At 50.2% G+C, this 23444-nt stretch overlaps 1 protein-coding gene across 1 annotated transcript in view; it reads right to left on the bottom strand.

Moving 5' to 3' along the window:
* Window positions 1–23444, bottom strand: part of RBM44 (RNA binding motif protein 44) — a 1098830-nt gene that overhangs the window by 1042310 nt on the left and 33076 nt on the right. The window contains exon 2 of the mRNA XM_069615953.1: window positions 7834–7886. Coding sequence (XP_069472054.1) covers window positions 7834–7886 — 53 coding nt within the window. The remainder of the gene's footprint in view (window positions 1–7833; window positions 7887–23444) is intronic.

Here is a 23444-nt window from a genome sequence, read left to right on the forward strand (position 1 = left end):
GGGCCTCCTCCACGACTTGGATGAGCTCCTCTTCAAAGGTCATGTCCGTATCCACGACGTCCACCAACCCCTCCCCCCCTTTCCAACGAGGACTTTGTGGGGGTCTTCTCGATGGGCCTGAAAGATGACTCCCTCCGCGATGGCAGGGAGACTCTGGTACCTGAGGGGCCTCCCCTGACGTAGCCTCCACAGGCTGAGCCAGGGCCGCAGAGACATCCTCAATCGAGGTCTTAGCAGGGTGAATTAAGGCCAACGTCACCTTCTGTACGCCTGGGGCCTTCACCTTGGGGGGAGGGTCCGAGCCTCGCTCCTCCTCTGCCGGAATCTTCGAGATCGACCGGGGCCTCTCCAGAAGCTTCGCCGGGTTCTCGGACTTCCTCTTACCCGAGCCAGAGCGTTGGCTCGTGGTCGATGGCGCTGGGGAGGGTGCGCCCTGCTTGGCAGCCAAGGAGCCTGACCGTTCGGAGCTCCTGGTGCCCACAGACTCGCGGTGCTTAGCCTTTTGTTGGGCCCCTGTCGCCGGGGCACCCTCACAGGACTTAGAAGACCGCTCGGACTTCTTCTTCTTCACGCCTGGCGGGCTCTTCCCTTCCAGCTAGTTGGCGAGACGGAGGTGGCGATCCTTCATGGTCCGCTCCGACATGTTCCCACAAAACACGCAGTCCTTTTCCTTGTGCGTCTTGTCCTCATGGAGACAGTAGAGGCATAACGAATGCTCGTCCTCCTTGAAAACGTTCTGAAGCTGGCATCCAGGGCAGGTCCTGAATAGCTTCCCGGGCGTCGAGCTCCCTTTCTCCTGGGCTATGTCCGGGGTAGGCCTCGGAACTTCTGGAATCCTCCAAAAGCGTAACTCGACGAAATCTTCACCCTTGAGGGGCGTAGAAACTCCGAAACGGATCCCTGTTGATCGGAAGTAGAAACGGTGGCGCTTGAGGCTCTATTTAACTGAAAAAAAAGAGAAAATCTCCTGAAAAAGCGCGAAAACGCAGCAAAAGCTCGAGTGCTAAGCACGAGGACTCCCAACACTTGAACGTGCGGTAAAAATATGAGGATGGCTGCCAGGGGCGGGGCTTAGGGAGAGGGCAGTCATTGGCTGGGGGCAGTATGATCCAGAGACCAGTGATTGGTTACTACTGAGAAAGACAGATCAGAAACGAAACTGATACTGATACTGATTTTTTCTATACCGAGGATTCCCAGCCTGACGGGGAATATTCATGAGCATGTGAATCCATGCTAGACCCCATGCTGGAGAAGGAACATTTTATCCGATGATGTAATTGGTATAGACCTCGGCTTCAACAAGGGGGTGGATTTGGGAGGCAGAATGACGTTGGCCTCGACAAAGGCAACAATGTCATCAACGCAGGCTTCGACACTGTCGAAGGAAACTTCGACATAAGCGTCGTCGAGAAAGTCGTCGACGCTACCTTCAATGCCGGTATCAAGTGAGCCTTCGATAGTGGCGTCAATGAGACCTTCGAAACCGACTTTGATGGCGGATGAACACTCTTTGCCATTTTGGCAGGTGTAACCCCCGATTCATGCACCGGTAGGCTTATTATGCTTTTTTTTTTTATAAGGTGACAGAGAAAGTTCTTCTGACGACACCCTCGACTTTTCGCCGGATTTAGCATGTTTGGTATCTGACTTCCCTCTGTCACTAAAGTGAGCTGGGGCATGGTCTTTATATGACTTTTCCAAGGGAGTCTGGGCCACATTCTCAAAATTTGTTATAATCAAGGCTCTGAAAGCCTCCCATTTTCTGGGGGAATCGCGTTTTGAAGGGCAGGTGATAATCCCCGTCTCAGATGATGAAGACAAGGAAGAGGGAGATCGGTGTCTTTTCTTCGATTTTTTTGACGAAGAGGACGATTTCCTCGACCGACTCCTCGAACTTGATCTCCTCGATTTACCACTCGAGTCCACAGAGTCTTTCTTTCTTCTTGAAGAAGACCTTGAGGCTTCCTCCCCCACCGCCAGTTTACCTCTTCATTCCTTAAGCGCTTTGTTGGTCATTGCCTGACATGAACCGCATTCGTCGACCCGGTGGTCCGGACCCAAACACCAGAGGCAATTTCGATGGGGGTCTGTGATTGACATCTTCTTCCCCCATTTCTGACACTGTTGAAAGCCAGTTTCTGGCGTGGAAGGATTCGATGAGGAAGACATAGTTCGAAGAAATGAAGCGCCGTTTTCGTGACTGGAAGCGAAAGCTATCGGAAAAACGGCACTGAAGCCAACGGGCGCGGGCTCGAGCCCTTTATACTGCGGATGACATCGATGCTTGACGGCAGCCCTCGAGGGACATCGTCACCGCCACCTCGAGCACAGCACCCCCTGGTGGAAAGAAAATTCCGAAGGAGCAAAGCTGAAGATACGAATCTATATAAAATGAGGAATACGTGGGAGGACGCAATCCATTCGAAACAAGGATTGGGACCTCACGGATGACGTGATGGAGGTGTTGCTTTCGGCAAGAAGGCCAGCAACAAAATCTCTGTACCGCTGCAGCTGGAATACATTTTGCGACTGGTGCAGGGAAAAGAATGTTGATTCTTTTCTATGTTGGAGGACACAATCCATTCGAAGAACAAGTTACTTACCAACTGGTAACTTTCTTTCGACGGGATGTTTCTCCAACGTATTCCTCGTCATCCTACCTCGACCCCCACTGGGAAAACAATCCACTGCTTAGTTAAAGTTCACCCAACAGCAGGTCCAGGCCAAAGCTGGCTCTTCTTTCTCCTTGGTTACTGAGGTCGTAATTGCACAGAACTAATTCACAATTTCACCTTGCTCCAAGGAGCGCATCTCTATCTTTCTTTTGTCATGCTCTGCGGCATAAACCCCACTGTCCGTGTTTGGTCTTACGAGGCTTGGACAACTTTCCTACCTGTAACTTCCCCTTTCGTTCTCGCAGGGCTTTTCCCATCATAGACTGACATTTTGAGCAGGAATCTGTGTCATGGCCTTCCCCCCCCATGCACCGCAGGAAAGAACGATGTGGATCCCTGATCGACATTTCCGAGTCCCACTCCTTACAATTCTTAAAACCGGTGCGAGGAGTCATCAGAGTGGAGGACAAAGAATGAACAAGTATTTTTTCGAAACAGCGTAGTCAAAATAACTAGCGAGGCGCGCAGTCTCCAAAGGAAACACGTTAGTGGAAAAACGTAACTGAGGCCAACGGGCGCTGTGTGTGCTACTTATACCACCCGATGACGTCACCCTCAACAGAGGCCTTCGAGGAAGATTGACTCGATGCCATTGGCACAGGGCGCCCTCTGCCGAAAAGGTTTTCCGAAGCAGCCGAAGCTGGACATGATTATCAAAGAGGACACAATCCATTCGAAAGGCAGGGCTTTGTCTTTTTATACAGAACTTTATCTGGATTTGAGGTGTGCTGTACATTAGAAGAGGAGTTTCTGTTAGTGTGATGAATACTTTGGATCCTCACTAAAACCTTACCTAAAGTGTCCTCTCAAGTGGCCATGGAAAGGCTGATGTTTCCTGGTCTGGACCCTGGGGGCGGTGTTAGCAGGGAGGATCACCTGAGCGGAAAAGGGCACAAGGGAAACAGGAGGAATTCATGGGATCAGACGCAGTACTTGTCTAACTCGAGAAAAGTAATATCTTTAATGCCAGCACCTTTATTGATATGTTGTCTGAGAGAACGATTATTGCCTAAATTGTCAGAATGCGAGTAAAGACCATGATAACTGGTCACGTGTAGAATGTATACTGCTCCCAGAAATACGAAAACCTATGAGTCACGAGGAAAACATGTGGAAGTGTTCTTAAAAGTTATCAATTTAAATCTGGAAAAATCTAATTTCACTCTAAAAACCAAAATCGCCCTTTAATCATATTGATGCTCCTTTAAGGAACATGCTTAAAGAGAGAGAAGAACTTGCAGGGGAAGATATTATTAAACTAACTTTTGTGTTGTGAACTTAAGAGTCCCAGAGTTCCCAAAGTACTAGGACGAAGAAGAGGGCTGCAGAGGCACAAGGTTGTGCAATGCAGCTCATTAAGGGTGATGACCCACAAATGAGGGTGGCTGAGAGGCATAAGAGGCCCCCTGAGGTGCAGGCCAAGAGACACAGCTAGAGAAAGGCGAGGCAATCGAAACAGCAGGAGGGCAGTAGTAGTTGAGTTTAGAGGAGTCTTGAAGCCACCAAGAAGCAGTAGAGGAAGAAATCACTGAAGAGTCAGTACGCCGGGACCAGAGTGGCAAGATAAGTTAATGCCGGCCCGAGGTCTGAAGAGGTCATGCAGCGGAAAGTATACCTCTGTGCAACTTTCCCTGCTGTAAAACATTCGGCGGTGGAAGGTGAGCACCGGAGAGAAGCCGTGAGGGCTGTTGCAGAGGTTGCACAGCCTAAAGCGCACCTTACAGTGACTCTCCCCACTGTGAAATGGTCAGCGGTGGCAGGCGAGCACCGAATTGCTGGGGGAGCTGCATGGATTCAGAAGACAGTCACTGCGGGACACAGGAAGCAGTGTAGGAGAGTCGGCCAGACCATAGGGAAGAACTGAAACAGGCGACCTGGAAGCAGCGAGGCAAACAGACCTGCACGTCACACCTGGTTAGTTCTCTACTCTATTGTGACCTCGGGTCATGCACCAGAGCCTGCTTCAGCATCGACACGCATAGCAGGCGCCTGGAGGCTTAATCCCTGCTTGCGCTGGCAATCCCGTAGGGTGCCCAGCCTGGGTAGCCGCTCTTACCTGCGGGTGTTAGGTCACGCTCCCTCCACCAGGGCACTGCAGGGTGCCTCCAACCTTGGGATTTACGGCAGACTCTCAAAGCCCTGGGTTCCTTATACAGCAAAGCGCCACCATCTTCCGTGTCATTCACCTCTGATGGCGTTACGCTGCAGTGTAGTCCTAGACACCGGATTGGCTCACCCGGGGCTACGTTGCTTAGCAATGGTTACAACAAAGCCTCATTTTTACACAAGGAAATACAACTCTGGATGAAACTGCACACAGTGGGCCTCATTTTAAGTATGGCGGTAAGGCAACAACAGTTTAGGTATCGCTACCGGCACCGTTGCTACTGTACTGCCATACTAGGAGTTCTGCTCATGGGTGCCCTTTCAGCCACCAGGTCTGACCTGGTGGCCGTACCGGCACCCGCGAGCAGAACATGATGGTAGCACTGGTACCGTAATTAACAGTACCGGTGCTACCACCCTCCCCATTCCCATTGAGCCCTATGGGGTTCAAATGGGAATGAGGATGTTCCAAACCGAGCACCCGCGAAAGGGCAATTACCGGATCCGGCTGGGCCGGAATAGCCCGATAATTGCCTATTCACGGGGGCCGGACCCGGATGCGAGTTTGGAGGTAGCAACCGGCAAGGCTACCTCCAACCTCGTAATGAGACCCAGTGTGTCATGCTCCCTCTTCCTCATCTTTTCTCCATGCATCGTTGCTGATGTTTCTTGCTTTGTTTTTTCTGACCTGGCTGTGTGTATTCTTAGTCCTCTCTATTCTTTACCTTTACTTGTCTCTGCCTAAACCGGTTTCATCTTCCTCGCTTGGCTGCAATCCTTGGTGCCCCAGTCTTGTGTCCTACACCGTCCTTGTACCATGTAAAATCTGGGGTACCTGCTCTTGGTACAGGAAAAACCTCCCTATATACTTTCCCCGTAGGGCGGTTTTCTCGTGTCGCATTTACATCATACCCCGCGTTGAAGAAGCCTTTGCGGAAGCTTTAACAACCAAACGACTTTTCTCATCAGGAACGCGATCATCACGATCTTCTGTTCTTGGCACCCCAGAGCGTTCTCTGACTGCCTGTTGCTTGAATCCAGTTGTCCTTTTGAATACCGAACTGATATAAAATATACTGTTTATGATTGTGATGTATACCAAGCTGATGAAGACTAAAGTAGTTGGCATAAAGAGACTGACAAGATTCCATTTGAAGGATGCAACTATTGCATAGTAGGTTATCCTAAAAGCCAACCACAAAGGGGCTATATCTTCAGTAGTGATCTTGAATCATCATTGCCCAAGCCAAAAGGGGCTCATATGTAGGCCAGTGACAAACATTCAGGGTTACCTGAGCCAAAAGGAAATAACTGAGCCTAATAGTGTGTGTGAAGAATATTGCCCAAGTGGAGAGAATGTTCCAAACGAAAACATTGCTAGAGCCAAAGATCTGTGAAGAAGAGAAAGAGTTATCAGCATTTGGTTAATATTACAAAGGGGGAACAAGATTGGCAGGAGGGCTGCCCTTCTGATACAAGAGATTCAGGAGGAAGTATGCCCATCTTGCATGTGGCAAAGCCTTAGGTGTAGCAAATAGCACAAGTGTGATTCTTGTTCTCCTTGAAGACATTCTTAAATCTAATTGTGTGAAGCAGAAGGCATTGATAAAACCTTTGAAGCTGACCCTTACCACATAAGTACTTAAAACTGCCAGTTTGGCCTGGCAAGGGAGTAAAACAGGTCATAGAATGTTGTATCAATTGGTTTTGTTTGGGCAGGGGAGTATACCCAAATGGAGAGTTGCAGTAGTTTATCTTGGCTGGCAGGAGCGTATACCAGGCCAAAAGCTTTGTGGTCATTGATTCTGTTCTGTCAAGGCTACACCGGGGCACAAAGTTGTAGTAGTAGTAATCCTGGCATGAGAGTAAACCAGGTGGAAGTTCAGGAAGTAATGTGGTGGGATAAAGCTTCTGAAGAAGCAGTTGAAGAATCACTGAAGTGTTTTTGTGAAGTAGCACTGAAACTAAGGTGGTGGCAACATATCCTGACAACATCTGCTTTGAAATTAATGAAGTTCTGAAATATCCTTTGTTGATGACAAGAAACTGTTTCAAGAGCTTTATTGAACTAAATATTGCCGATGACAAAAAGCTGTCAAGATCTTAGCTGCAAGTGGAAAGAGAAAAGCTTAGTTGAACATTTGTGAATCATCTTTGGAATCCAAGTTGGAACTTTGGGTTGTCAAGTTGGATTAAAAGAGAACTGAAGTGAACATTTATGTTATAATACAGGATTGCTTCATCCTTTGTGAACAGTTAAAGAGAAACCTGCTAGAATCTGGGGAAGGGAAGTTCTTCCAGGTTATCAGAAGAAGGAGCTATTGAGGTGTGGACTATACTATTAATTTTGTTGTCGTTAAACTGCCATATATTTCCTTTTTGATTTATTGTACAAGTGTGAGGGACAGAAACTGTGTTAGTGTGTTTCCTTTAGTTTATTTTAGGCAGGGAAATCCTTGTTAGGATATGGATAGTGATACATTTATCCAACCTTTCACAACTAATAAAATGGCATGTTTTGAAAAACTTTCACAAAGTAGTCTGCCTCACATTTCTGATCCCTCACAGCTAGAGATACTTGCAAACTTTACATTCAGGTGGATGCCATACCAATGTGATCACTATTCGTAAGCTAGAGTTAAATGTGGGTAGACTAGACTGGGATCTAGGAGATGTGGATTTGCATTATCCCCCTTCTGATGTGATGCTTTTGTGATTGCTGACTGACAGTGGATGTAGTTTTACGTTCAAATACAAATAAAGAAACATGATAAAAAATGGGGAACATACTATCAAAGAAATACTTGAATACTGAAAATCAACATTCATTAATGGTGAAAGGCATGCATCTTTGCACATACAATTTTCACAATCTTTATTTTCTTTCTGTCCAAAGCTATAAAGATTGGGTAAGTCTAAATTTAAGGTAAAATCAAAAAGCATACTAGGTATTCCATAATGTTCTACTTCGCTAGAGCTTGGAAAAACTACTTTGAGGAGGGGAGGGAAGAAGAAGCAATTACATTTCTCTCTTAATTTAGCCACCTACCTCTGTGGATTTTCCTTTGAATGTTTGATGCTTCCTGTGACCTGCAGGGAATCCTGCAAAAATATTTAGTCAAAATAATTAAATATTACAATAACAACCATAATACATTCACTCAATATGCACTTAATATTACAGGCTCTAGGAGTAAAAACTAAGGCTGGTTGATAACTTCCATGTTAAAGGCAGGGATACCTGGAGGGTTTCTGGGGAATAGATACATTTGTCTACCTCTAAAAACAAAAATGGATCCAATAATCTGTTTGTGCCTCCACAACTCCTCATGCCACATTCCAAAGCTTTATATGCTGCACTGGCATTGATAAAAATAAACACGTGACACTAGATTCTTAATAAGTCACAAGGCAACAGAATACATTTTCTGTTATTATAAATCTAACAAAAATAGGCACTTCAGGTTCGCTTTGTTGGGGTGAACCCTGCACTTTTTCCCCTAGTCTGTTGAGGTGCCACCCACCTAAATAAACGTCTTCCTACTAAGCAGTTGTGGTGACAGTATAGATTCTCTCTGCAGCCAGGTGAACCCCTACTGACAAGGTGAGCCCCATTATATGGCGGCTTAAAGGCCATTGCTTTATCCATTTAACCCCCTCACAACTTTTTAGGTGGCTTAGCAGGGAAGTCTGTTTGACCTGGCGCCCTTCCACCAGATAAGTCTTTCAACCTTTTCCTCACTCCTCTCTATGCAAGCCTCCTCTTCTCCACCCTCTCGTCACCCTCGCTCTCTAAACTCTGCCTCCTGGTTTTATGGCTCTCTCCCTTTTCCCCTCTTTCCACCCACCAACTCCCTCTTGACCTCTCGCCTCCCTCTGTCTCCTGACTTGGTCTCTCTCCCTTCTCCTCTCCCTATTTCCCAGATCCCTACTTATCCTATCGCCTTATCTCTAAATCTCCCTCCTCCCACTATTACTCCCCTTCCCTCAACCCACCTCCTCCATTCAAAATTTCCTCCAACCACTCTTTCATTCACACCCAATTGATAACTCTTTCACATCCCAAACCCCTTTCCACCTCACTCTGTAGACAGTCCAAAGTCTCCTCCAAGTCCTCCTTCAACTGCTACACAACGCTCTCTGGTCTTTTCGTTCTCCTTCATCATCTCACCCATACCCATTTTACTGTCAACTAACTCTGCTGACTTTGCAATGGCCCTCCTCCCACCTAGATGTTTCCTTCTGATCCCATTGGTTAACCTGTGTCGATGTCCTCCGTGGGTCAATCACTGTCTCTGCTATCTCCTTGGGGGCTGGGACTTCCAACAGAAGTGTTCATAATGACGGTTAAGCCCTGCCACCTTTTCAGCCTGCATGTTCACCATGCTGTACATGTGACCACTGTGGTTGGTTCTTCTATGTTCACCTTCTCGATCAGGTAAGTGATTGACTAAAAACGTTTTGAGGAGGGTTACCTGGAATGCCCGAGAGCTGGGCAGCTACCTGCTGGCTTCAGCTCCACTGCTGCTGCCCCACTGCTCTCTTATATCCAGGAATGGGGTTTGTGGGGTGTTTGTCTCTAATTCAGCTCCTGAATGGGGATACCTAGTCCATTCCCATATGGGTAACCAATCCCCTTTCTCCTGTTCCTGGCTGGGTCTTTGTCCGTGGGGACAAGATGCTTTGTGCCATTTGTAGTTCTCATCCAGGTGGCACCGCTTCAAAGGAACCATTATCCACCACTGATGTCTGAAGTGTGTGTTGGTGCATGCTGGTTGCCGTTGATCCTTGGGAATCATTTGAAAGAATAGAAAAAAAAAGACCTGGCCAGGTGTAGGGGAGGCATGGTATCACAAGTATGACATTGACACAATGGGTACAAGTTGTAAAACCTGTATTGAAATTGTTGGTGTTTGAGAAACGCCTACTCTGCCCTATATCTAAGAGGGGAGTTGTCTCGACCATCAAATAATAAGTAACAGTCTTAATGGAGTCGGTCAAATTAAAATGCCTATGTTAACACAAACCTAATGCCTGCCCTATCTCTTGTACAAAAAGCGTAAGGAGAAATGTATGCAAAAGGAAAAATCAGTGTTTAAATGAAAATGTGGCTGAAACAGTTCTCCTCCCCCCGTTAGGCCTCACGGAACAAGGTGATCTTTGTAGGCAGGATGACACACTCCGACTCGGTTTACATCACAATACACAGTTAAAAACCGTGGATCGGGGCCCGCCTGGCCTTCCACGTTAACGCCTTTCTCCGACTTCCAAAATAATGTTTCAAGCAAAACATTCGCAAATATCCCCCTCTGCTGCGCTTAGACCTCTTATGAACAAGGGCTCCCTTCCCCAAGCTTATAATACTTTGCGTCTCCCTCAGTCGGGCTCGGACCACTTTCGAATGTGCGTGGCTTCCTTTACAGACCATCGCAGGACCACTTCGATTTAAAGTTCTGTTTTACTTTCACTCATCTCTAGGAATTAATCTTCTTTATTTCCCTTGTGCTGTTCATTCGCTTTCTCACTTTAAACAAAGTACCTTTCACTGATACTTACGAGTGGGCTACTTCCTTTCACCAGACCACCCCATTACTGAGTATCGCAGATTTCACAGCTGTCCTTTAAATCAAAGTTCACTCACAGGTCTGCCTTTCTTCGCGTCTCATCCACACGCAATATCATGTTTTTATTTCAAACTTTGGCAGAACTGTGGATGTTGGCTAGTGAAAGCCAGCTGTGTGGGTTGTATACCCTTAGCCTACCTAAAGAGCCGGAGCAACGTACGTTAATGGTGAAAGTGATCGTATAGCATTCTTAGGTTGAAAAAAATACAAATAAAGATTAGAAATTCTTGTTGAGACAAAACAATGTTGTATTCAATATGTTGACTACTATACTGCTGCCAATGCCAAAAAGCTACAAAGCCTATGCATTTCGGACCAGTGGTCCAGCTTCAGGGCATATTGCTGTGTATGTCATTAAGAAGGTCATCAGGAGCCCAAACAATCAGTGGCGCTAGGGCAACCCCATGCCAATAACAGAAAGATACATTATTTGAGAACCTTGTGGAAACGTCGCAAAACGCATTCAGTGGTTACATACCAACACCGCAATTACATATTTGATGGTTAACAAGAGACAAAATGTCGCAGAAATGTCAGCGATCACATAGCCCAATAAGACAATATCATTGAGTAATGGGCATCAATAAATAAAGCAATGAAAACAATGCAAAAGGGAAGGAAAAGGGAAGGGAGGAAAACATTTACTGGAATTAGGAAATGAACGGTACCATGTAGGTACTACAACTGACTGGAAATTAAGTGTGCCACAATTGCAGCTAATGTTACTCAATAACACATATGTTGCAGAAGGAACAAGTTACTTACCTGTAACTGTTGTTCTCCAGTATGGGTCTGGCATGGATTCACATGCTCATGAATATTCCCCGTCAGGCCGGGAATCCTCGGTATAGAAAAAAAATCAGCATCAGTTTCGTTTCTGATCTGTCTTTCTTAGTAGTAACCAATCACTGGTCTCTGGGTCATACTGCGCCCAGCCAATGACTGCCCTCTCCCTAAGCCCCGCCCTCTGGCAGCCATCCTCAGATTTGGTAGCACGTAAAGTGGCAGTATGACCAAGTGAAGAGCCGCAGAGGGGTAGGCGGGAGGGTTCGCATGTGAATCCATGCCAGACCCATGCTGGAGAACAACAGTTACAGGTAAGTAACGTGGTCCTTCTCCAGCATGGGGTCTGGCATGGATTCACATGCTCATGAATAAGAATACATAGCAGTACACACATTCACAACCACGGGAGGTGGCAACAGGCTCAACATTAAGCATCTCTTACCACCTCACCAGGCTCACCTTAGGCGAACAGGTTGCGCAGCACTGCTTGGCCGACCCTGGACTCCTCCCTGGAGTCCCGATCGACGCAGTAGAATCTTGTGAAGGTGTGCGTCGACCTCCACGTCGCAGCCCTGCAGATGTCCAGCAGGGGCACACCAGACAGGAACGCCGTGGTAGCAGCGATCGCTCTGGTCGAATGGGCTCTCGGACGGCCGGGCAGCGGTCGGTTTGCCAACCGGTGACAGTGCATGATGCAGCCGGAGAGCCATCTGGAAATGGAAGTCTTCGAGAGAGCCTTCCCTTGATTCACAGTCCCAAAGTTCACAAACAGCTGTGACGTCTTCCGAAAACTCTTTGTGCGGTCCACGTAGAACTTCAGCCCTCTAGCTACATCCAGCGAGTGCAAAATCCTCTCGGCCGGCGACGAAGGCGACAGGAAGAAAACTGGCAACACCAAGGGCTCGTTGAGGTGGAAGTCCGACGGCACCTTGGGCATAAAGGAGGGGTGCGTCCTCAGCACCACCCTCGTGTCATGAAAAGTCAAGTATGGAGGCTTGCAAGATAGGGCCTGGATCTCTCCCACTCGTCGTGCAGCGGTGATGGCCACGAGGAAAGCTGTCTTCCATGACAGGAACTTCAAAGGCGCCGAATGCATAGGCTCGAATGGGGCCCCCCCCATGAGCCTGGTTAGCACCACATTAAGCTCCCACGCCGGGGCAGGAGCCTTCACCGGCAGGAATGATCGGAATAGTCCCTTCATGAACTCTTTCACCAGGCGATGAGACCACAAGGACGCCCGTCCCGTAGTCCTGGTATATCGGGAGATTGCAGCCAGATGTATTTTGATGGAGGCGTGAGCCAGTCCAGCTTTGGCCAGCGACAGTAGGTACGGCAGTACTTGAGGGGCCATAATCCGCAGAGGGTTAATCTTCTGTGCACGGCACCAGACAGAGAACCTCTTCCATTTATGTCCGTAGCACTTGAGAGTTGAGGACGCCCTGGACTTTGCAAGAACCTCTCTGTAGTCGGCTGGAATGTCGTACCCTCCAAACTCTATTGCTGCAGGAGCCAGGCCTGCAAGTTCAGCGACTCCGGGTTGTGGTGAAGAATGGCGTCTCCTTCTCTGGAGAGAAGGTCTGCATCCGTCGGCAGCTTGACTGGTGTGGACGTTGAGAAGTCCAGAAGGTCCAGGAACCAGATCTTTATCGGCCACGCCGGTGCGACGAGGATCATCCTGCACCGGGACCTCTTGAGCTGGTTGACGAGCCGGAGCAGCAACGGCAGAAGGGGGAACGCATAAAGAAATAGGCCTTCCCAGGGGAACGAGAAAGCATCGCCCATGCTCCTCGGCTGGGGGAACCTGCTGGCAAACCTCTGGCACTTGGAATTCGTCGCCGTCGCGAAGAGATCAATTTGGGGTTCGTCCCATCGTCGGAAGAGTCAATCCACATGATCCTGGCGTAGTTTCCACTCGTGGCACGAGCGCAGCTCCCTGCTGAGTGAGTCGGCGATAGTGTTTTTTATTCCTGCCAGATGAAGAGGCACCAAAAGCATCCGTTGGGCGACGGCCCAATGCCACAGATCATGGGCTTCCTTGGATAGGGCCGGGGACCTGGTTCCGCCCTGCTTCCGGATGTAGAACATCGTGGTGGTGTTGTCAGTGAAGATCCTCACCACCTTGCCCTTGAGGGACGGAAGAAAGGACCTGAGGGCCCAGAACAGGGGTCTGAAAGTCCGTGCCCACTGACAGATGGGAGCGGGTACCCCACCACCGGATAGCCTGAAGGAACGTCTTGTTGAGAGGGATCGTGTCCTCGAAGCTGCCCGTCGACTGGACCCAGCGGGCGTGGAGGAACTCTTGTAAGGGGCGCATCCGAAGCCTGCAAAGGCGCACCAGATAAATGCAGGAGGACATCATCCCGAGGAGGGACTTGATAGATCTTACCCTGGCCATGTCCGTGGCCAGCAGATGCTGCACCTTGCCCAGAATGGTCCTGGTCATTTCCTCCAACGGCGAGGCCAGCCGCGCCACTGTGTCGAGCCTGGCTCCCAGAAACAGGGCGACTTGCGACGTAACCAGGTGGGATTTTGGAAAGTTGATGGAGAATTCCCAGTCCGTGAGTAGCTGGACAGTCTTCGCAGTGTGTTCCACGGCGAGCTCCCTTGTCCTTGCCCGGATGAGCCAGTCGTCCAGGTAGGGGTAGACGCGGATCCCCTGTAGGCGCAGCCGCGCCGCCACAGGTGCGAGGCACTTGGTGAACACCCTGGGTGCCAACTTCAATCCGAACGGGAGGGCTTTGAACTGGTAGTGCCGCCCTTGGACCACGAACCTGAGGAACTTTCGGTGTCTTTTTAGAATGGGGATGTGGAAGTACGCATCCTCCAAGTCCAACGACGACAGGAAATCGCCCTCCTCCAGCTGTCCCAGCACGTGTTGGAGAGTGACCATACAGAACTTCTGTGCCTTGATGTACTTGTTCAGTCGCCGCAGGTCCAGGATGGGGCGCCGTCCTCCTGTCTTCTTTTTTACGAGGAAGTACCTTGAGTAAACTCCGGAGCCCCGAAGCCTCTTTGGGACGAGCTCGATGGCACCCTTCTTGAGCATCGCCCTTACTTCCAACAGTAGTTGAGGGACGTGATTTTCCTTCCTGGCCACGGGTGGAACGCGAGGGCACTTCTTCTGAAACTCGAGGGCGTGCCCTTGGGCCAGGGCGTCCAGCACCCAACTGTCAGTGGAGATGGACTCCCACACGCTGACGAACCTCGCCAGCCGGCCTCCCACCGGGGTGCTTCGGCGGGAGTCCGAACCCACGGTCGGTTCAATCTTGTTTGGAGGCCGCCTTGCCTCCTTGACCTCCCTGTCGACGACGACGGGCACCACCTGACTTGCCACGTCCCCTGTAGGCTTCCTGGGACGAAGATCTTGCCGCTTGGAGGTACGTGGAGGAGCCACTGCCGGATCCCTTGGAGGCACCTTGTCTGCCTCCAGAGCTCCGAAAGGACGGCCGTCGTCGTTGGAGCACTCCCAGTGCCCGGGCAGTCTCTGTGTCTGTCTTGATGGCCTGAAGGGACTCATCAACCGCCTTCCCAAACAGGTTGTTCCCGTCGAAGGGCATGTCCAAAACCTTGGTTTGTACGTCCTGGCGGAAATCCGTGGCCTTGAGCCATCCTCGTCGTCTTAAGCAAACGCCGTTGCCCAACTGACGGAAACCAGTGTCGGCGATGTCCGTTGCCACCGTGATGGCGTGGTCTGAAGCAATCTCACCTTCCTGCAGGATTTCAAGGGCCTCAGCCCTTTTGGCGTCCGGAAGGAAGTCCAACAGAGGGGCCATTTTGAACCACAACTCCCTGTCGTAGCGGGCTACGATAGCCAGGGTGTTGGCCGCCTTGATAGTCGTCGCTGCGGATGAGATGATCCGTCGTCCCATCGTGTCCAGCTTCCTGCCCTCTCCGTCCGGCGGGGAAGTTGATGTCGAGGCCGATGCCCCCCAGCTTTCTTCTTTGCCGCCGCCGAGACGACCGAATCCGGGGTAGGTTGCGCCTGAAGGCACAAGGGGGCAGCGTCAGGGACCCGGTACTACTTCTCGTACCGGTCCCTCTTTGCCGGCGCCGTGGGAGGGTTCTTGAGGAGAGCGAGCCCCTCATCCCAGATGTCATCAAGAAGCGGTACGGCGAGGACCGTCTTCCTTTTAGCCTCGCGCCGTTGGTAAAAGAACCTTTCCTCCTTCTCTTCTGGGCAGAGCTGGAAGAGCTCGGATGCCCTGGAAATCATGGCATGAAAGGATCCAATCTCGTCGGGTGGGGACGCCGGAGCAGGTGGCGACGGGGGACACGTCCCGTCGTCGCCTCCGTCGTCATCTGTACCTGTCGTAGCCGTGTCCGTGCCTGTATCATCCCCGTGGGTAGTAGACCGGGGGGAAGGCAGAGCAGGCCGTAGAGGTGGGAGAGGTGGCGTAGGATGCGTCGTCCTCTTATGCGGTGGACTTTCCGAAGGTCCTGGCTCCGGTTCCCCCGTCGGGTCTGGCTCAGGTACCTATGTCGGGGGGAGGGGCAACCTTGTCCTCATCTCCGAGCGTAAGGACTGAATCGCTGACAAAATGGCCGCCGAAGTGTCCTGCGGCACCGGACATGACGGGCGCGAGGGCTCTTGAGGAGCCTCGTCGGCGACACCGTCGCTCTCGTCGTCGCCCTCGCCAGGATCCCTCCCGATGGGCTGGGCCTCTTCCACGACTCTGATGAGCTCTTCTTCAGAGGTCGTGTCCGTATCCACAATGGCCACCAGCCCCTCCCCCACCCTTTCCAACGAGGACTTTGTGGGGGTCTTCTCAATGGGCCTGAAAGACGACTCCCTCTGCGGTGGCAGGGAGACTCTGGGTCCTGAGGTCGCCTCCACTGGTGTAGCCTCCACAGGCTGAGCCAGGGCCGCAGCGACATCCTCAATCGAGGTCTTAGCAGGGTGAATTAAGGCCATCATCACCTTCTGTACGCCTGGGGCCTTCACCTTGGGGGGGGGAGGGTCCGAGCCTCGCTCCCCCTCTGCCGGAATCTTCGAGATCGACCGGGGCCTCTCCAGAAGCTTCACCGGGTTCTTGGACTTCCTCTTACCCGAGCCAGAGCGTTGGCTCGTGGTTGATGGCGCCGGGGAGGATGCGCCCTGCCTGGCAGCCAAGGAGCCCGACCGTTCGGCGCACCCGATGCCCGCGGACTCACGGTGCTTAGCCTTTTGTTGGGCCCCTCGTCCCCGGGGCGCCCTCACAGGACTTAGAAGACCGCTCGGACTTCTTTTTCTCCTTCTCGCCTGACGGGCGAGACGGAGGTGGCGATCCTTCATGGTCCGCTCCGACATGTTCCCACAAAACGCACAGTCCTTCTCCATGTGCGTCTTGTCCTCATGGAGACAGTAGAGGCATAACGAATGCTCGTCCTCCTTGAAAACATTCTGAAGCTGGCATCCAGGGAAGGTCCTGAACAGCTTCCCGGGCGTCGAGCTTCCTTTCTCCTGGGCCATGTCTGGGGTAGGCCTGGGAACTTCTGGAATCCTCCAAAAGCGTAACTCGACGAGATCTTCACCCTTGAGGGGCGTAGAAAACTCTGAAACGGATCCCCGTTGATCGGATGTAGAAACGGTGGAGCTTGAGGCTCTATTTAACTGAAAAATTAGAAAAATCTCCTGAAAAAATGCGAAAGCGCAGCAAAAGCTCTAGAGCTACAGCACGAGGACTCCCAACACTTGAACATGCGGTAAAAATCTGAGGATGGCTGCCAGAGCCGGGGCTTAGGGAGAGGGCAGTCATTGGCTGGGGGCAGTATGACCCAGAGACCAGTGATTGGTTACTACTAAGAAAGACAGATCAGAAACGAAAGTGATACTGATTTTTTTCTATACCGAGGATTCCCGGCCTGACAACGGGGAATATTCATGAGCATGTGAATACATGCCGGACCCCATGCTGGAGAATTCCATCTACCATGCACATAGAATGCATATGGTGGTCAGGGTGTCTCAACGAGTCACAATCATCAGCTGTCCATCGGGCTGCCCTCCACTGGCATGTGCTTCCAAATGACAGCAAAAGTAAATCACGACCCACTGCTCCTACTGTTGAAAGTAAGGAAACAAAATACCACAAAGTTATCACTATAGTGCATCCTACACTCAAAGCTAATGACCATCCCGGGTCCGACATAGCCTTACCTGTGAAAGCAGTGGAGGAGTGTTCCACCGACTTGCCTAGAAAGAAGTGCCTCGCCTGTAACCTGCTTTAAGTCTAATGTGTGCCTGATCACGTGACCAACAGGATGACTCTGTAGTGGCTGCGGGGCCCCCTAGACGGAGTTCTCAGCAGTGCCTGTCCTGTGTACTCCGAGATCCCCCAACCTTTACACAAACAATGGGCCGAGGAAGAGGGTGACAGAGTAAAAAGACTAACTCTCATACATTGTGCACTGGACATCTCCCGTTAATCGGGTCAGGCGAAGTCAGGCACTGGACTTCAAGTGCATACACCCTATAAAAATTAGCTCTCCTCACACGGATAAACAGCAACTTTAAAGAAACAGGTGGAAAACAAGTACGAACAGAACTTTCGGACAAAGGCAAACCTACTGGAGCAGAGCGACGGTCCAAGGGACGAGAGCTGCAGGAAGAAAACCCCAAATGTTCCCTACTGGAGGTCGTTGCCTCCAACAGCCCACAAAAGACATGTGGAGAAGGCTAGATCCCACAAGTAAAGACTGCATTGCAGGCAGAGTTGGTGAGAGCCTGTGGTACTAACCTTGACTCGTGAATTAGAAATCGCAAAACCCAGGAAAAGACGCACACAGCCAGTGAGTCGGCAAGCAACCTGATAGACAGGTCTGTTAAAGTTTGAAATGGACACATTCTAGGTGTAAGCGGGCCCTGCTATGGGTAGTTTCAGTATTGTCAATAGTTTACTGGTAATTCTGGTTAATGTCAAAGTGAGGGGTGCATACCCATTGAAAGAATGCCTCCGCACGGAGCATTCAAGACTTCTGGACCTTGGCTAGTGAAAGCCAGCGGGGTGGGTTGCACACCTTAACTAGCTAAATAATAGGATGGGATAGATGAACAAAAAAGGGGAATATAACGCGTCTCACCATCGGCTGCCTCACCCCCACACCACGAAGACCCCTCACCCAGGTGATCCTCCCGCTTTGGTCCAACCCCAGGAAATGAATCCAAAAGCGAAGGCCGTGTCATGGCCACCTGGATGATCAGCCCCGGAGAACTAGCGGGTGAGACACCCTTTGGTTCGCACACAGGACAGAGGCCAACAGAGACCCAGGCAGAAATGTAAATGTGAAGCCGGATGCATGCCGCATGTACATGTGCAGCCGGTGGCAGGGGTACCACTCAACTCCCCCCCACAACCAATGGGGAAGGTCTGGACCCGGGTTGCCCTGGTAGGACACCTAATCAAGATCGAGAGGGGTCCATCGTCCCCTCTTGAAAGGGTCAAAGATTGGAGCTCCTTTTTGGCCCTCAAGCCTCAACTGTGCAGTAATTTCAGTGATAAACAAAAGGCATTTGAAGGTCAACATTCACAATCAATCACTAATGATGGTACTTGTTGTAAAGACTGGAGGGGGGTATCTGCAATCCTGCTAAGCACAAAGCACCACAGCAAAGATTCTCTATTTGGTAACGTTGGACAAGCTATCAAGGCTTAAACTCTCAGGAGGTGATGCAGGCTGGTTTTGAAGTACAGTTTAGTCCTTGAGCCCACACACAGGAATGTCCACACACTATGTTAGTGATATATAAATAAGGTTCAAGTTATAAACACACACACACACACTTTGTGCTAAGGCAATACTATAATGATAAATATGTACAATATCTATGTGGTACCACAATTCACTCTGGACTGCTTTAAAATGATGCACCAACTGCTGACATTTGCAATGACATACAAGTCTAATAGCAATGTGAACCAACACCAGACATAGTGTTTAAACAATTGGCAGAATACTTGTGTCTACCAAAGACACAGTTCTGTGTGAAGACCCCCTCCACCTGGGCAACCTGTAAATAAGATATACTGACAAGGCCAGTCCATATATTGTTTAAAATAGTCTTGGTTCCTTCTAAAAATGTTCTACTACCCCAATGTATCTGGTAGGCGACAGGTCGACGACGGATCCTTCTTGAGTGAACTCCCTTTAAAGGCAGGAGCCACAGATCGTCGAGATCCCTCGAAGAAAAAAGTGAACAATGGCGTTGAGGCAGCAGTTTCGGTCTTGGCAGTGCTTGTCGACAATCGGTCGTGGACGTCCTGCGAAGATGAGCCATGCGGTGCACCTCGACAACTATAGTTTGTTGCCGCAAAGAGTCAATGAAGAACATAGGCCCAGCAAGGGCTTCAGGTTGTTGGCGATTGGGACTCGACCACGGCTGGCTTTCGGATCTTCGTCAGCGTCTTGGAGCACTCTGGGTGGCCGGAAACCCACTGGCGGATTCTCCTCGGTTCGTCAGCGACCTTGACTTTCTCCGGCAGGACAAAGTGGTCGATGGTGATGAGCAAGGGAGTCTGATTCAAATGTCTTGGGCAATGGAGCATTGAGGCTCTGGTCGACGAGGTCACAGCGGTCCTCCGAACCTCGGTCGACGGCGATAGTCATCGATGGCCTAGACGTCCTGACGCTTGACTTCAGATTGCACGGCGGTCCCTGTCTCCGGTTGTCAGCCTTTCGAGGACTGACTTCCAGGGAGCCTTGGTGAAGGTAAGTTGATGCACGATGTTCCCTCGTAGCTCCAGAAGAGGTCTCCTAGCCATGACCTCCCTTTAATCCATTTCTTGAAGGCACGGCAGCTTTCAGATTGCATCGAGGGAAAGCAGCAGCAATTCTTCTTCCGGCTCTGCTTTCAGAGTAAGCATCAAGTTTCGACTTCAGCTTCTGAACAATTCCAGTAAGACAGAGGTCCCCAGATATACTTTTCGGTCTCTCATTCACAGTGCCTGGGCCAGGCCTAGGCAGCCAATTTTTCAGAAGGGCATTCAGCAGGCAGGAAGCCAATCAGGCTTGCAGTGCATTCAGGCCATTCTTTTCCATCCAAAAACTCACAACAAGGAATGTGGATTGGGACAAGCACCCAGCCATTCAGCACTCCACACTGCATTCACCAGTTTTGGGCTGAGCTGTCTCAGTCATTGTGTCACACCCCAGAAACCAGACACCCATAACATCAAATGTATATTGGCCACACACTCCATTCACCCAGGTCCCACCCCAAGGGTGTACCCATAGCATACAATCACTGGGAAGGCTCCAGCCAGTCTGGCCTGGACTTCCCCATAATACCATACATGGAACTTGCACCCAACAGCCAGTCAGGGGAAGGGACAGAGCCAGGGCTTCCTAGGACTTTGGGAAAACAAGGTAAGAGGCAATAGAAAGCAAGAGGCCACAGGGGCATCTTTTCTCCTATCAGGAATCAACTGATTCCAATGGCAGGGCATGAGCTGCCACCAGCCCATACTCTGCCCTGTGGGTCACACACAGGTGCCCAAAAACATACACAAGGGGTATAGGATTGTACCACCACCCATGGGTGCCATAAGGGTATCCCAAGGGTCTGTACACCAAACCAAACCAGAAGAGCTGCACTGCCAGGAGTCCCACATGGACTCCGGTGCAGAAAATAACAGAACACACATGATAAAAGGAGGAGAACAGGACAAGGACATGGAGGCCCCGTCCCTCCAATGCATTTCCAGCATCACAGTGGCCCCCCCACCCCTAGACTGACGTTAGGGTGGTCTAATCTCCCACGAGATTTACACCCTCATACAGACGGACAACATATCTTCTGGAAAGGCTGTTAGGGAGAATTCTCTTATAAGGCTAATTTCACAAACCTACTGAGTCCCCCAGCAGCTTTGCTGGATTTTTTTTTTCTCCTACTAAGATTGAGACTTTTTCTCCTACTCTTAGGCATGATTTGAGGTATGCATTTGACTTATTGTGTGCTTATGGGCTATGGGGTCTTTTACTCCATAGGGCTTCATGTGTTTTTGGTATGTGTGTTACACAGCACCCTCAGTGCAGTAACACAGGGGTGTCATAGTGACCCCCAAAACTAGACTCCATACCCTGGGACGGACTACTGTCTCCCAGGGCATTTAAAGTCACCATTGGTTTTACTAGTCCAAAATTGTGAACAGAACCAGTACAAACCATCATATTGTGGAAGTACTGGAAGGGGTTAATTAGATTGCCCCTGGGTCTGTTTCCAAGGGATGTTCCTCAGACGTAATCCTCACCTTTGATAATACGTTTCCAGCTTGCTGGCCTCGGAAGTTTTTTCTGTAGGGGGCGCTGCGCGTCGACGTCCGCCGAGTCGATGTCCTTCGACGGCCACCGTATCGGCGCCGACGTCACCATGCCCATAAATAGCCACGCGCTGCGTCCATTGCTCAGTTCCATTTTGTAGCATAAGAAAAGTCATGCCTGAATTGGTCATTGACCTTGAAGGAGCGTAAGCTGCAACCACAAGGGAAGTTATCACTGCGGGGATGGTTGGGAGGGGCGATAAGGAATACGTCGGAGGAACATCCCGTCGAAAGAACGTTACCAGGTAAGAAGTAACTTGTTCTTCGAAGGGATTGTGTCCTCCGAAGTATTCCTTATCTTTGATAGAATCCCATAGCAGTGGCATGTAATTGGAGGCGGGAGTGAGTGTGTTATGTATCCCTTTAGGGATGGACCGAATGTAATACGGCCTTGCCAAATCTGGTCTCTTGAGCAGTGGAGGAATCCAGATTGTAAAATTTTGTGAATGTATGTGCGGACGACCATGTGGCAGCCGCACATATGTCCCGGACCGGTACCCCTCTTTGGAGAGCCGAAGAGGCTGCGATACCCCTGGTTGAATGAGCCCTGAGATTTTTGGGGTGGCTCTTTCCCTGCTAGTCTATAACATTCCAGAATGGCCAAAATAATCCACCTGGAGATGGTTTGTTTTGTTATGGGTAGTCCCAACTTGTGAACTGCGTATCCTACAAACAGTTGGTCTGCTTGCCTGATTCTAGCCATTCTGCTGATGTAAAAGCTGAGAGCTCGCCTAGGGTCCAGCCTATGTAGCCTTTCCTCCTCTTTCCCCGGATGGGGAGGAGGGTAGAACGAAGGCAAGGTAATTTTCTGCGTAATGTGAAATTCAGAAACCACCTTTGGGAGGAAATTAGGCTTCACCTGTAGGACAACTTTGTCCTTGTGGAAGATTGTATGTGGGGCTTTACAGGAGAGAGCTTGTAGCTCGCTCACCCTCCTAGCAGATGTTAGTGCTACCAATAGGACAGTTAAGCGTGAGAAATCTCAGCGCAAGAGTGAAGTGGTTCAAATGGAGTGCCCATTAAGAAGTTTAAGACTAAATTTAAGTCCCATAAGGGAACCTGGAATGGTTTTGGAGGGTAAATATTAGTTAGTCCCTTGAGAAATTGTACCACTAGAGGAATTTTGAAATACGAAGGTTCCTCCGCAGTGCGCTTGAAGATAGAAAGCGCTGCAAGATAGCCTTTTACAGTGCCCACTTGAAGGCCTGAGTTTGCCAAGTAGAGTAGAAACGATAACACCGTTTGTGTACCACATGAAAAAGGGTCGATATTCTCTTCCCTACACCAGCTGCAAAATGTATTCCAACGGCAGCGGTATAAAGACTTTGTTGCCGGTCTTCTGGCCGAAAGCAACACCTCCATGACGTCATCAGGGAGATCCCAATCCTTGTACCTCAACCTTTCAGAAGCCAAGCGTGAAGGTTGAGGGTTCTGGCGTCTGGATGGAGAACCTGACATCCCTTCTGCGAGAGAAGATTCTCTTTGAGTGGAAGACGGATTGGAGGACAGATGGACATATCTAGAAGGTCCGGGTACCACGTTCTCCTGGCCCAATCCGGGGCAATTAGGATCATGGTTTTCCGGAATCTTCTCAACCTCCTGATCATTTGAGGAATAACAGGGACTGGTGGGAACGCGTAAAGGAGTGGAAACTCCCAGTCCACTACGAACGCATCTCCTAATGCTCCTCTCGGGGGAAATTCCCTTGAACAGAACAGATCGCATTTCCTGTTGGTGCTTGTGGCGAACAGATCCACCTGAGGGGTTCCCCAAAGGGTGAAGATCTCTTGAAGGACTTCCTGAGCTAGCTCCCACTCGTGGGAGACTGTGCTCTGCCTGCTCAGAGCGTCCGCTGTCAAGTTCTTCTCTCCGGCTAGGTGGACTGCCGATAGAGAGATTCCTTCTTGGATTGCCCAAAACCAGAGCTGCATCGCATCTCCGCACAGTGGCAGTGA

This window comes from Ambystoma mexicanum, chromosome 9, assembly GCF_040938575.1.
Source record: "Ambystoma mexicanum isolate Mex_15411 chromosome 9, UKY_AmexF1_1, whole genome shotgun sequence".
NCBI classification, from domain to species: domain Eukaryota; kingdom Metazoa; phylum Chordata; class Amphibia; order Caudata; family Ambystomatidae; genus Ambystoma; species Ambystoma mexicanum.